At 44.7% G+C, this 15,454-nt stretch overlaps 1 protein-coding gene across 3 annotated transcripts; it reads left to right on the top strand.

Annotated features, from left to right (window-relative positions):
- Positions 1-3,763: 3,763 nt before the first annotated feature.
- On the top strand, positions 3,764-12,474 carry MRPS33 (mitochondrial ribosomal protein S33). 3 transcript variants are annotated; one of them, XM_075069047.1, is made up of 5 exons: positions 3,787-3,825; positions 5,442-5,489; positions 6,700-6,762; positions 7,943-8,198; positions 12,016-12,474. In XM_075069047.1, exons 4-5 carry the CDS (start codon positions 7,984-7,986, stop codon positions 12,119-12,121), a joined length of 321 nt encoding a protein of 106 aa, XP_074925148.1. In that variant the 5' UTR covers positions 3,787-3,825; positions 5,442-5,489; positions 6,700-6,762; positions 7,943-7,983; the 3' UTR covers positions 12,122-12,474. The 3 variants fall into 3 exon arrangements, with proteins under 3 accessions (XP_032639077.1, XP_032639079.1, XP_074925148.1); XM_032783188.2 differs by lacking the exon at positions 6,700-6,762 and having other exon boundaries at positions 3,773-3,825; XM_032783186.2 differs by lacking the exons at positions 5,442-5,489; positions 6,700-6,762 and having other exon boundaries at positions 3,764-3,825.
- Positions 12,475-15,454: the final 2,980 nt, after the last annotated feature.

Raw genomic sequence — 15,454 nt, 5'->3', positions numbered from 1 at the left:
GAAGCTCTCCCACTGACATAGCACTGTGCACACAAATGCTTATGCTGGTATAACTTACTTAGCTCAGGAGGGTGGTTTATTCACAGCCCTGAGCAACATAAATTATGCGACGTATGCTGTCCATACGTAGCACTTCAGCATTCTAGTGCAGAAGTGCAGTTTTAAATTTTGATAACACAGAAATCTTTGGAAGTTGTTGAATATATCTTTTACAAGCTGTATCCCTCTCTCAATTTCATCATCACATCTTCTGTCTGATGTCATTAGATCCCTTAAGTAGGGGAACCTATTCACTTGTTCCACCACTCAACCACCAAAGTATAGATGTTGCCTGCTTTGTGCACCACTGTTTACTTACCTAGTATTGCATAAATAATAAAAATAAAAGCCTGATTAAAAACAAGTAGCTCTGCCCTGTGCTCTGAACACCATCAACTTCAGGGAACAAGGTGAAGTGTAAGCTTTATGAACCCACTGTGTTTCTTCATCTCGTTCATCATCCTGGGCTGGAATGGAGGTGGATAAGGAATGTAGGAAAGAATGCCACGGAAACAGGGCCACAGAAATACTTACTGTATTTACCACAGCCCCTTCTCTGTGACTAGAGGAGCTCATAATAAAGTACCAGCCAAGTGATCACCCATGCACTATAGCATTAGCAATAGTCCCAGAAGATGGTGGGAATCTTCCATTCCAGCCCATTCACCTTAGCAAATGGTTAACGGTCTTGGAATCCAACTAGGATCATAGAAAAAGGAGTACGATCACTTCTGGACCATTGGGAACAATTCTGTATATGAATGAGTAGTGTTCTACAGATCTGTGAGGCTTTCACAATGGTGCTTAGCACTACCATAGGCAATTAACATTACTGCATTTCTTACCTACTGTAAGTACTACTGTACTTAATATAGGCAAGACCTCAGGAAGAACAAGTTCTGCATCAGGAGTACTCTACAGATGATTCCCTCCACTGGTCCCATAAAGTCTAGGAACTAGAGGATCTTAAACTTCTTGATGGGCACTAGAGAGAAAGGCAATCTCTCAGATCATTTACAGCTTCACAGATTGTAAAAAATACCTTCCTTTCCAGGTGCGAGGTAACAGGCACTAAGTGGAAACTACATTTATGCTTTGTTAACAATTGTGACTTTGTCGTCCTGTATGTTTGTACAGTTTCTAGCTGAATGTGGCCAAAATCCTGACAGCTCTTTGCATGCTACCATAATAACTAATATAAATACATATAGTAGTAATGGATAAGGAACTGATGAGAAAATTTTTTACTTTACTATTGGTCTAAGACTAAATAACATGTAGTTGTTGTTTTGTTGACAGAAGAAGCTATTGATTTGCAAACAGAAATATACGCCCTGATTCTGCACTTTTGTACATGCTTAAATTTACTCCCACAAGGGGAACACTTGTAACCCCCAAGGAGATTACATAGATTCCTGGAGCTCTGTCTGCTTGCAGCTCAGGGAGGAGAAGCCAAGGCAAACTCAGAGTCTGCCCAGCAACCAATAGGGAGTGGAGATGCCCCTCCCAGGGAGTTCAGGAGAGGAGAGAAGCCATTTTTTAGGAGAGGCTGGAGTCGGCGAGGGAAAGGGCTGGACTGGCTGTGTGGGGAGCTGGTGAGTCCCAGGCCTGCAAGCAGGGTTCCCCCTGAGAACTGGCCTCTAGGGACCTGATCGCAGATCCCTCAGTTGGGTGTTCCTTCCCCACAGATGATTCCCAATTGTTACATTTGCTGAGAAATTTCCCCAGCCTGGCTGGGTTCACCTCCAGCTCCCCTGGTGAGACCAGTCCCCACATGGTCAGAGCTGCTAGTCCAGGGCTGCTACCTGCTGAGTGTGTGACTGGAGGCTGGGCTAGGAGGCTACAGTTTGGATGTTAGGGTAGTTGTATAACCTACACCTTGAGCTCTGCACCCCTTTGTGATGAGGGGAAAGCCTGGGACCAACACAGCCTGAATCCTGTCTGAGGATCCCTGCCAGCAGACAGCAGCCCCTCTGCAGTGACTGAGGAGTCCAGTGTCATCTTCAAACCTGAAGGTCATGCATGTAGTTCATGAGTGCACCAGCTTTTAGTTAGTTAGTCAGGGAATTTGTTTTGGGGACTCACTACTTCCTGAATTGTGTCCTCAAGCCAGGGAGTAAGGGTTGGAAGATTTTATAACCTGCTGTTTGTTACACCTGTGGAGGGATTCACCACCTCCTCCCACTTGTCAGTCCTTTGGGCTGTACTGGACCCAGTCAGCCACACTGCTAAACCACTGCAGAGAATTTTATAGGTCATCAAGGGCCCCAGCTAAGTACACATACCAACAGGACACTAATTTTACACTTGTTACATCAAGTCATGGGTATTTTCAGTGTGGGCACCAGTGACCCGAAAAATAATTTCACCCTGTTATGTTGTATATGTTGCCTGTTTAATGTAATTATTGTGTTGAATATATTTTTATGTGTTGAGTTATTTCTTGGAAGTCTCCAGCTATCTGGCAGGTAAATGGGATTACACTGTAGTTAGAATTTTCCACTCAAGCTGCCCTGGTGACCCTGCCAGGAAGGTGCAAGGGGGGTGGAGCCACCGCCAAATAATTTCATAGCAAAAAAGAAAAAAGAGTCACCCTCCTGGGTGGGTGGCGGGATCCAAAAGAACCCAAACCTGTCCATCAAAACCTGTAAGCGGATTGCCATTAAAGGAGGTAATCAGCTGGAGAGGGGCGCTACACACTCATGTTCACAAATGTAAGCATGTGCATGCGTGCAGGGCAGCGGCAACATTGAGAGGAAGGGGAAGATCTTTCTAGCAGGACTGCTTCATGATGGAGCCAGTGGCACAATGAATAACAATAGATCCGCACCCAGTAGGTTTGAATCTTAATTGAGTCATGAGTTACTGGAGCTTTTATAGTGTAGCAATTCTAATGTTAGCCTAAGGCATTAGATGTCCCTTAGCCTGAAACCAAGCAGGATTATTTTAGGCAATCAAACACCACAGGGATTATGCTGCATAAAAACTCAAATGGAAATAGAACCTTTACAACAGGCACATTTTTAGGCCAACCAACACTAAAAGAGAAATGAGACGTGTAAAGCACCTACTAGGTCATCTAGTCAGTGCCTTGCTAGCGTCGGATTGTTCTGTGCCATACACTTGCTCATTCGTTATCCCTTTTAACAAGGTGGTTGTTCCAAACAGGAAATTCACTTGTTTAAAGTAGTGTCAGAAGAGCCGGGGCGCCTACTGACATTCAGGAATTAGCTTTTAGGGTGTCAGGCAGACGCCGTGGGGGCAAAGCTTCCTGCGGGGGAGGGCTGCTGAGCATCGGGCAAAGAGCCCCCTTCCAAATGCGCTGCAGACAGGGCACGGCAGCCGTCCCCCTAGCTCCTGGGGGGCGGGGTGGTGAACTCCCGCTGCCTGCCCTGGGGACTAGCCGCGCCTGCCTAGCAGAGCGCTCCGCGGGCGCGTGCCGCTGCCCTCCGCACCATTCCCAGGAAACCCCGTGCCGGAATGGCCCCTAGTCAGAGGGCGAGAACCAGCCGGCGCCCGCCCAAGAATGGGCGGTGACCCAGCAGCGGGCGCGCGCCCACCCTCGGCAGTGCAACAAGCGCCGTTCCCTGACGTCACCCACACAGGGAAGAAGGGGCTCGAGCTGGCGGCGTCCGTAGAGCGCATGCGCACGGCTAACTCAGTCTTCTTGTGTTGGGTGGTTACAGGGAGGCGTCGCTCTATAGCTTGGCTGTTGCAGCCCGGCGAGATTAGCGGGAGGGACACTTCCGGTGGGGGCGGTGGCTGCGTGACGGGCAGGGCAGGGAGGTGAGGTCGGGTTGGGGGCGTCTGTGAGACCCGCTTAGGGGGAGAGCAGGGAGCCCAGGAGGCTGTGCACCAAGGGGAGGGGGCGCTTCTCCGTGTGTGTTGGGGAGAAGGGCGCGTGCGTGCGTGTGTGTGGGGGGGGTAGGAGTACCTGTGGGGGGGGAGGGCGTGTGTGTTGGGGGGGAGGGTACCAGTGGTAGGGGGAAGAGCTCGTGGGTGTGTTGGGGGGAGGGGTACCTGTGATAGGGGGAAGGACTCGTGTGTGTGTATGTTGGGAGTTCCTGTGGAGGCTAGTAAAAGGGAGGGGCTCATGCGTGTATATATTGCAGGAAGGGTACGTGGGGGGAGGGGTGGTAGTTGGGAGGGGCTTGTGTGTAGGGTAGTGGGGGAGAAGGCTTCTGTGTGGTATGATGTGGGAAGGAGGTGTGTTGCTGTGTAGGGGGCTTCTCTGTGCATGTTGGGTGGGATGGAGGAGAAGCTTGTCAGTGTGGGATAGCAGCTGTACCTAACTTTAAGGAATAACTTAGTGTAGGGGGTCAATTTATTGGCCCTGAACTGTACCAGTGGTTCTCAGCCACAGAGATTGTTGTGACATCGCCACCATGGGTACTGCAGGCTTTTGCAATTGGTGCTCGCCCTGGCATCCATCATGGTCTTGTGAGTTTTGGATGCGGCAATGAGATGAAATGTTTCACTGTTTTTAAAAAAAAATTCCTTCACTTTTTAAAAATAAAACTAATGGGAACATTTTTGTTATAATTTGGTATTGTAACCCAACCCCTTTATTCTTGTTTGTCAAAATTTAAACTATGCCTCCTACTTAGAATGCTAGTGTCTTTCCTCTTCATGGAAAGCACTTTTGAAATGATGTAGGGCCCTTAGAATGGATAGCAATGTAACATTAAAAATTAGTTCATATTTTATCAGAAACTGTTGAAAGCAGACAGGTAGCTATTGTTAATGGGGCTCACTCTCTTCTATTTCTGGCCCTCGCCTGCATTGTCGCTTATCTCTAAAGACACTGTGAGGTTAAAAATTATATTAATAAGGGAGAACTAATCCTGTGGTCTGCAGGTCTTTTTAAAGACTATACTGTGGGGGCTATAGTGGAGGAAGGGGGAGAGGGAAAGGGTGGCATTTAAGAGGAAAAGGAATGGAAAGGACAGTGAAGGAGTGGGATGAGTTCAGGGCAAACAACCTATCAGAAAACGGTGTTCAGTGTTAAACTGCTAACAGTCAGTCTGATAACATTACTGTCATCCAGAAGTGTGGGCCAGCCCCTAGTGTGGCTAGCTCAGGGGTGGGTAAACTATGGCCTGGGGCCGGCCCACTAGCCAGTTTAATCCGGCCCTCGAGCTCCCACTGGGGAGTAGGGTCAGTGGTCGCTCTGCGCAGCTCCTGGAAGCAGCAGCATGTCACCCCTTCTGGCTCCTATGCATAGGGGCAGCCTGGGGCTCTGGACGCTGTCCCCGCAGCCCCTATTGGTCAGGAACTGCAGCCAATGGGAGTTGCAGGGGCAGCACCTGTGAACAGAGCAGGGCACAGAACCACTTGGGGCAGTGTGCAGTATCAGTAGTCTTTCATGTACTATGCTCAGACTTTCCATCTGCTTCTCACAGAAACTCAGGTCACCAAGGAGACCGGCTTGGATAGCTCTTCAGACACCGGTGAGAGTTTTCAACTTTTACCCGTTTAATCTCTCTGCTATTCTTAGATTAGATAGGATTAGCTAAGGACTCCAACCTTGGATTAGGCTATTTAGAAGATCCCAGCAGGGACTATTAAATTAAAAACCCATCACCATTCTGCTATCTTGCATCATCCAGGAGCTAAGAGTGGTTTCATCTCTCCTGGCACAGTGGAAAAGGGAGACTGGAGAGAGTTGGTTGTGACACAGTAGAGTGCATTGGTATCTGTGCAGGTGGTGGCCAATGCAAAATAATAATCAATTCCATTTAGGTCTGACCTACAAATGCAAGACTTCAGGATATCTGTTTAGAAAAGGCCAGTGCTGTGATACAGCATAGCTGTGTGATGTCTACCTGCTGAAGAAAGAGAGCCACTGTAGCACAGGAGAGGCTTATGTTAACTATACCATGTGTAGCCCAGGTTGTGATAAATTGAGATGCTGGATGCAACTGTTCCAGAACTTCTCTCTTCTCACGTTAGGACATTGCTTTGCCTTAAAGCCTCTGACACTTTGCTTGCCCTCCCAGTGTAGTTCTTCTCGTATTCTCTTTTGACCCAGAACACTTCATTATTATTTGGGTGCTGAATTTACTTCCTCTCCCTGTTTCGTCTTGCTATTGAGCACCAGTGGGAGCAAATCTAAGGAGGCGATTGTGCACCAGCTCCTCCAATATGTAAAAGCCCACGTGGGATAATATTTACTTAAGGATAATGTTATTAAACAAAATATTCCCAATTAATTTAGTGAAATCTACTTGGCTTGGTCCTGCAGATGGTCTTCACTGTTGCTTTTATACATCTCCAATATTTTATGCTCATCTTGATTCTGTTGTTGGTTTCTGGATGCAATTGTGAAATGCTTTTTAAAAGAAAACCAGGACTTCAAAGTCAATCTAGTGCTCATGAAAGAATGCTGACAGCTCTAAAGATTTAAACCATCACCTGTTCACCAGACAGGCATGGTATGGGCAGCACAGGGGATTTGAAGTCATTACAAGATCATGGGAATCCCGTATGATCTTTTTCACTAATCCTATATGACATATAACATAAATTGCTTGAAACTCCACTGCCAGGAATATCCCGAACAGAGGATTGTACCTCTGTGCCCATATGCAATGCTTCCCCGGTGGAGTTGACTGCAATAATAGAGAAAAGCAGATCTAATCATCTTACTCCTGTTTATAGCTGTCAATCCTAGGGAGAGAATCAGAGGGGCGATCTGCTGCTGAAGCCAAGACAAATAAAAGGGTTAGTCTTTTCCTTCTCTCTCTCTCTCTCTCTCATTTGTCTCATCTTGAGTAGCTGCTTCCCCATTGATCCCAGCAAGTAGAATGAATCTATCAAGATTTGTCAGGTTCATTCAGTGGACAGTAGGAGCTTGAGAGCTATTCTGTGGGGAAGAACAAATTTAAATAGAGAGGAAGGTGAGGAAAGAAATGGGGAAGGAGAAGAGAGCTGAAGAAAAACATCAAAGGGATCGTTAGGGTTGGGAGAAAAAGAACTGCTCTTGTGGTCTAGCAGTAATGACTAAAAGTTTGGAGTATCACTCTGAGAGCATCTTATATTCTAGAGAGATTCCATTTGGCTGTCTGAAGGAGCAGAAGTGAGGGACTCTGGAGGGAGTCTCCTTGGTTGGAGGGAAGTTTGTTGACATGTTGGTTCTCTTGGAAAAGAGAAGGCAAAAGTGGAAAAATAGTTGGAAGGGGGGGGGGGACATGCTTCAAACAAAAGGACAGATACGAGAGAAAACTGACAGAAAACAACATCGTGGTGGAGGACATGCATGAAATCCAAAGAGATGAGGAATGGGAGAAAGAAATGGAGATATGAATCTACTAACTATATTGACATCTATGGTAGCTAGGTGCCTAAAAACCTTTTGGGGATCTTGGCCTGAGTCTTCATGCCGTTTAATCCTTATCTTCTCTGGAGAGACTACCAAATTAAGTTATGTCTCTGTAAGGAGAACTGTATATAGGAAAAGCAGCAAAGAGTCCTGTGGCACCTTATAGACTAACAGACGTTTTGGAGCATGAGCTTTCGTGAGTGAATACCCACTTCGTCGGATGCATGCTCATGCTCCAAAACGTCTGTTAGTCTATAAGATGCCACAGGACTCTTTGCTGCTTTTACAGATCCAGACTAACATGGCTACTCCTCTGATACTGTATATTAGGAATTAGACTAGTTTTACATAGAGCTGGGATGACAGACCTCAGACGTGCTAAAAGTGATATGTAATGTGTTTTATGGTTATGTCGAAGACATTGGCATCAACTGTGTTGCAGTGAGAAATGCAGCCTGAAGCATGATGCCCCTCATGTGAATTGCAAGTGTGATTTGAGAGTGGAAGACAGGATCATACTGGCAAACGCTTGGGATCCTGGAACATCTCAAATAGCTGCAGTTTTTCCTCTTCCTTCTGTAGGGAAGTGTGCGTATGTGTGTGTATCCATTCTTTGCCCGGAGATGTCTGCTCTTTCCAATTATGCCTTGCGGATGGCCCGCCTGAGTGCCCGGATATTTGGAGAAGTTGTCAGGCCAACAGACAATAAGTCCATGAAAGTAGTGAAGCTGTTCAGCGAGCAGCCTCTTGCCAAACGGAAGGAGGTCTACGATTGGTATCCCCCTCACAACACCTACTTCGCCCTCATGAGGAAACTCCGCTTCTTTGGCCTCTACAGGTGATTCATGTGTGTAATGGGGGGGCGGGGGGTGAGGGGGATGGACTGGGCAACAAGGACTTGTGGATTCTATTAGGGTTGTGTTAAACCAGCAGCAGAACTATTAAAGTAGTGCAGTTCAGAAAACAGACAGGTCGTATAGAAGAAGCACTTCTTTGCTGTGCTTGGTGTGGGAAGAATAGAGTAAAATGTGGACTGGTTGTTTATGTAGTTTTCCTGTTTAGATGCACTGAACCTTTTGTGGGCAAGAGTTCGTAGACCAATGGGTGTAGTTAAGCAATCACATGTCAATATGGGGCATGCTTCTTCTAGCTCAGTGGTTCTCAGACTGTGGGTCAGGACCCCAAAATGGATCGTGGCCTTGTTTTAATGGGGTCACCAAGGTTGACAGATAGCTAAGGGTTAATGTTTCTTTTACCTGTAAAGGGTTAACAAAGGGAACCAAACAGCTGACCAGAGGACCAATCAGGAAACCGGATGTTTTAAAAACTCAGGGAAGGAATGTTGGGTCTGTGTCTTTTTCTGTCTCTCGGCTATGAGAGGCTTCTTTCTATCTTCAAGCTTCTAATCTTCGGTTTCAAAGTTGTGAGTACAAAGGTAGCAAAACGAATAGGCTGTGTTTTTTTTTTTTTTTGTATTTACATGTGTGTAGTTTGCTGGAATGTTTAAATTGTATCTCTTTTTGAATAAGGCTGTTTATTCATATTTTCTGTTAAGTAATAGCCTTGTGTTTGTCAACTTGATGCAGAGATCATGTTCATGTGTTTTTTCTTTCTTTTTTTATAAAGCTTTCTTTTAAGACTTGTTTGAGTTTTTCTCTCTGAGTAGGCTAAGGAACGAAGGGGAGGGGAATTCTCTTTGTGTTAGATCTACGGAGGGTAAAGCTCTGCAGCACCAGGGAATTGGTGGGAGGGGGAAGAGAGAGAGAATCATTTCTGTTTCCTTGTATTTGGGGTTTGTCTCTTTGTGGAATAGAGGAGACATGCTTCTTGGTATTGTGATGTAAAGAGATTGCATCAGTAACTCTCAGGTTACCCCAGATAGGAAAGTCTGGGTGGGAGAGAGAGGGGAAAGGGAAGTGGGTTATTTCCCTTTGTGGTAAGACTCGGGGCTTCTGAGCCTTGGGGTTCCCCAGGGAAGGGTTTGGGGAGACCAGAGGGAGCCAAAACCCTGGAATTTTTGGCTGGTGACAGCGAGATCAAATCTAAGCTGGTAATTAAGCTTAGAGGGGTTCATGCAGGCACCCAGATTTCTGGCTGCTAAGGTCCAGATTTGGGAATGCTTATGATACCAATGGGTGTAGTTAAGCAATCACATGTCAATATGGGGCATGTTTCTTCTAGCTCAGTGGTTTTCAGATTGTGGGTCAGGACCCCAAAATGGATCGTGGCCTTGTTTTAATGGGGTCACCAAGGTTGACGTTAGATGCTGCAGCCCGGGCCCAAAGCTGAGACCCAAGCACAGGGTTTGACTCGGGACTGAAGCCGAAGCCTGAGCCCCACCACCTGGGGTGGTGGGGCTCAGGCTTTGACTTTGCCCCCTTCTGCTGGAGGCTGCAGGGCTTGGGTGGGCTCAGGCTTCATCATCCCTCCTTCCCCTCCCCCATGGTTTTGTAATAATTTTTGTTGTCAGAAGCGGGTTGTGGTGCAATAAACTTTGAGAACCCCTGTTCTAGCTGTTTGGGGCAAGGGCCTTATCCATTAAGAAAGCATTGTTTTGCAAAGCTGATGAATGATAGGTGTGATGTCTGTCTGCAGAACAGAACCTAAGGCAACAATTATGGGGTGTCCTGTTCGTTCAAGGAGCTGCAAAAGACATATAGCATGTTAACACACCAACTGCTAAAATATCCTACCCTGTATTTATGGCTACTTCAGTACCCATCCTTGAAATTTTGGTGGTGGTTGATTTCTCTTTAAGTTTTAAAAAACTAAGTCACCTTCAAACTATCCAAAATGAAGGGAAATTGTTTTCCAAATATAGGAAGACAAAATCAACAAGAAACATTTTATATTTAAGCTTCTAAATGACTATTACAATTTTGAGTAAGGAAATTCTGAACTAATTACTTGTAGATGTTCTTTGAGGCAGTTAAATGCAGCCTTTACTCTGGCCAACTGGCATGGAATTTATAGGAGTTCCTTTACCATACTAGAAATAGAAATCCTACCTATTACATAGTGACCATCCAGGTGTTGCCTGCACTATTGTAAGAACAACACTTCCTAGAATAACTTTCTCTTGGCACAAAACGCCAAACTATAAACTGCTTGCTCAAGTGTCTTGTTTCTTGTGTATGCTCAGAGAGGCCTGCAGTGGCTCAGGTGTGCTATTCAGAAATAAATGTTGTGGCAGGCAGTAGATGTTAGACACAGATCTAAAGACCAAGGGGTCCAGGGAATAATTCTTAAGCTTTTCTGGAAGTATTAAAAAGAGCAGGGCAGCAGCCTTAGACAAGCTTGAGGTGCTACTACCCATTTTCCCACAGTTTCCACTGCTAAGTTGCATTTGGATGGGAGATGGAGTGGAATTTATTTAAAGGGTTCTCCAGGATTTCCTATCCTGTACTTCCCCACCCTGTTCACTTTTTTACTGCTTTTTTTACAGCAACTAGCGCAGGGGAGTCCTGCTTCATGACTAGGGCTCCTAGGCGCTATGATAATACAAATAAATAATAAAGATCCCACTGGCAGATATAGATTCCTCCAGAATCCTACAGTGAAATCAATTGAGAGCAATGCCAGGTGTAACTGCAGCCCTCCCTGCCTCTCTTCTCATGAGCTAATGACCCAGACTTAAGTCTTTGCATGACATTGCAACACAAGATGAGACTTCTGAGCTAGCTTGGGGGCATGGGATTTTGATTTTCTGTCTCTTGTTGATTTTATATTTTCCTTCCCATTTAAGCACAATGGATCAATAAATATACTGTAAGAAATATATATCATTTGTTGCTGATAAAGGCAGTCTTGTTAATTCCATAAGTACCAAAGGTAATCTTTCAATGAGATCAGTATAGGCTTTATTCTCTAACACATCTGGACAACCATCAGACTTGCCTGGGAATAGGTGTGGGTGTGGAAGTTGCAGAGCATTGGATGAACAACAAGACTGCAAGTGAGGAGATTTGCATCCTGTTTTTCATTCTGCCACAGACTTGGTGTGACTGAGCAAGTCCCTTCACTTCTAAGGCCTTGGCTACACTGGCGCTTTACAGCGTTGCAACTTTCTCGCTCAGGGGTGTGAAAAAACACCCCCCTGAGAGCAACAAGTTACAGTGGTGTAAAGCACCAGTGTAAACAGTGCCCCAGTGCTGGGAGCTAAACCCCATGGGGAGGTGGAGTACCTGCAGCGCTGGGAGAGCTCTCTTCCAGCGCTGGCACCGTGACCACACTCGCACTTCAAAGCGCTGCTGCAGGAGCACTCCCACGGCAGCACTTTGGAGTTTCGAATGTAGCCAAGCCCTTAGTCTTGGTTTTACCTCACCTTTTAAATTGGAATAACACTACCTCACATGGTGGTGGTAGGCTTCATTCCTTTATTTCTGTTAAGTACTTTGAGATTCTTGAATGGAAGGTGCTGATGTAATGCAAAATGTGTTGTTGGTTTGTTTTCCTCTTGATGTAAAACACACTAGGATAATATACATGTTGTATGTTTACTTTAGTTCTCATCTTGTTTTGTGTACATCTCTCCGTTCTTCTAGGTGGGAATCTGCCATTCTGAGTGGGAAGTATTGGCCGCCAGAACCCACTGCACTCTTGTTCTTTTGGAAGAAGTTAAATTTAACCCTCTTCCCTCTCTTTCTTCCATTCAGAGATGAACATCAAGATTTTAAGGAAGAGATGAGGCGGCTGAAGAAGCTCCGTGGTAAAGGAAAACCCAAGAAAGGAGAAGGAAAAAGAGCTACCAAGAAGAAATAGTGCTGTTTTGGAACTGCAACAGATTACTTTGGAAATGTCAGAGCAAAAGCAGCCCTATCCCTTTCTTCCCAGCCAGAGATGGATTTGCATGCAGCTGAGTTCATGGCTGGAGTGGGGATTGGGTGTAAGCAGTCTGCCAGATATTAAACTTTGAATTGAACTCTCTTTTTACTAGGCCTCTTTGAGTGCTCAGGTTTTTGGGGGATGACTGTTTTTTCACCAGTGACTGTGTATATGGGAATAATTCAGTATGTTCCAGCACCCATGATGATGATGATTTGGGTTTCAGTTGCTATGAGAGCCCTTTTCTACCTGAAGCAGCAATAAAAACCCATCTACATTTTTGGTGTTCACCTCTGCTGCTTTCAGTCCTTGTTTAACTTTTCACTTTCACCAAAATACTACATTTTCTACCTTCTTTCATTCATTTAAGTATGTCTAATCTGCTTATATTGATCCCAGTGCTGTTTGATTCAGTCTCAGTAAGAATGATGCCTTCTGCTACTATGTAGCCTGGAACATCAGTTTATAATGTATAAAGCTTTACCTGCCCTACCCTTTACCTTGGTGGTTGCTTTTACTTAATGCTAGAAACAATTCATTTGCATTCTGCCCTGGAGAGCACTTCCTGGTCCCTCCCTGCCCACAACACTCTCACTATACTGTGTATAATTAGATCTACAGATGATAGAAGTTGTGGTGTGAGGATTCTAAATTGCTTCCAAGTTCTGGTCCCTACCAAATGTATTGTTAAATACGTATTACTCCAAAAGGAGATCAGACAAGGATGTTTGTTTGCCTGTAAGGACATGTATGTATTATTCCACAAGCAAATTAACTCTAGTTCATTGATATTGGGGGCATCTTTATAGCTAGGCTCCTGCAGCATTATCCATTTTAGCAATTATGTGTCTCCTTACCCTTCTTTTGTCTTTCTTCCTGTCTATTCTTTCCCATTTTGTGGGTGCAGCAACAGAAGATACATTCACATCTGTTCCTGTGTTTTAGGTGTACCTTTCTGGCCCACTTTCCACTTTACATGCTGATGCCTTTTCTTCCAAGCGTATTGGCCCAGCTCTTTCCCTTTCCCCACTTGCACGATGTACTGCTAACAGTACTCCCTTGGCTGCCTTCCTGGATGTGGCAAGTGAATTAGCAGGAGAGGGCCAAGTTAAAAGGCTTGTGTGCATGATGGGGGAGATTGTAGTACATAGCAAGCTTTCAGACTCCAGAAGCACCTACTGAAATAAACACCTTCTGCATACCCTGGAACATACAGATAAACGCTGAAGGTAAGAATCATCAGGGAGGCATACTCTTCCCTGTGTATCTATGCCACGTGCACTTGAGAATGGGGGTAACTTTATAGGTATACTCCAGCTGGAGCTACCCAGTACAAATTGGTGTGTGGGTCTGTGCATTCACAGTGATGTTAGGGTTAAGGTTTTATATAGACAATCCAAATTCAAAAATATGGCTTCTAGAGCATACAATCCACTCCTTGTGCAGCTCTGTTTACTATTACTGTAAATGAGTTTTATGCATCTTATGTTAGTTAATCCTTTTTATGGTGTCTTCCCTGGCAAACAGTAATCAACAAGGTTTTCTCTCTCACATACACACACACACAAACTGTGTGTGTTTAATGTGCTGAAACAGTTTGAGAGGAGACTTTAACTTTGTTTCTAGACTTTTGAGCATTTAAAATCTCAGCTAATATTACATAATTTATTTTTTTCCAATTCATACTACAATCTACAAGTTAGCACCCATCACAAATTCTGGTCACCTTTGGCAAATGTCTAAAACAGGTGCGCAACCTAGGCACGCATGCCAAAGGCAGCATGCGAGCTGATTTTCAGTGGCACTCACGCTGCCCAGGTACTGACCACCGGTCCGGGGAGCTCTGCATTTTAATTTAATTTTAAATGAAGCTTCTTAAACATTTTTAAAACCTTATTTACTTTACATACAACAATAGTTTAGTTATAGACTTACAGAAAGAGACCTTCTAAAAACATTAATATATATTACTGGCATGTAAAACCTTAAATTAGAGTGAATAAATGAAGACTTGGCACACCACTTCTGAAAGGTTGCTGACCCCAGTCTAAAAAATAATTAACTCCAGCATTTACATCCAAACAACCACTACCTTCCCAACTCCTTGCAGGGAAGAGAGAAGAGATGGTTTTATAGCATACCCTGAATAATAAACTTCAGGCTATGAACTGAAGCTGCAGGGCAGTGAGTTTCAAAGGCATAGGTTTCCACTATTGATCACCTCCCAGCAGCCTCATCTCTCTCATCCTAAAAGGGCTTTATCTATCTGAAATACTTATATGGTCCCCTTTACTGTAGTATTAGGGCACCTCATAATGTTTAATACAGTTAGCCTCACAATGCCCCCATTCCATAGGGAAGTGTAACTATCATTTTACAGATGGAAAGCTGAGAAAAAGAGATTCTAAGAGTACCTCTACGCTGCAATATAAGATCTGTGGCTTGGCCACAGCTGGCTCTGATCAGCTGACTTGGGCTTGCAGGGCTAAAAGTTGTGGTGGAGGTGTTTGGACTCAGGTGCCTGGGCTCTAAAACCCTGTGAGGGGGTGGGTAGGCTCAAAAGCTGGGTTCCAGTCTGAGCTGGAATGTCTACTTTGCATTTTTTAGGTCTGTGGCCACCCTGTGAGGTGGAGTCACCTGAGCCAGGGTCTGAGACTGGATGCTGCAGGTTTTTTATTACAATGTGCTTTGCCCTTGTATAACCTTTCTTAGACTTAAGATCTACTGTTTTTATAGTGAAATTACCTTACTTTGATATTTAGATGACATGCAGAGTGAAAGCACCTGAAATAATGTTACACCTGTGCTCCAGCTCGTGATGATGACAAACTTGGTTCATTGACCTTTAAATAAGGAACTGAGAGCCAAATATCTGCTTTCATCTGTATCCTGAACAGATTTATTGAGGTATCTTGAGCAATTTATATCCTAAGGTAAGAGGGTCAGTGTCACAGTTTATTTCAAGTGAGGCATGATAGTCAAAGGAAGTGTGACTTGAGATCTAGCAAAACATTACAAAGTATAAAGAAATATGTTTCTCTATATCTGAAAATCTAGCCTTTATACTTCTATACAATGATAATAACAGCAACCTTGAATTCAGGCAGAGTATTTTTAAGGGTAGCAATGTTCTAAAATAAGGTTCATGAGGCTCTTTAAAACTTGTTTGTATCATAATGAGAGAGTAACAGGGTGATTGTCCCCTTTAAAAGGGAGCAGGATCCAGTGCACCTGGACTGATTACCTGCTGCTCAATAGGGTTTATGGGAA

This window comes from Chelonoidis abingdonii, chromosome 1 (assembly GCF_003597395.2).
Source record: "Chelonoidis abingdonii isolate Lonesome George chromosome 1, CheloAbing_2.0, whole genome shotgun sequence".
In the NCBI taxonomy this organism is placed as follows: domain Eukaryota; kingdom Metazoa; phylum Chordata; order Testudines; family Testudinidae; genus Chelonoidis; species Chelonoidis abingdonii.
The sequence above is the reverse complement of the archived record's forward strand: the minus strand, read 5'-3'. Positions and strand labels throughout refer to the sequence as shown.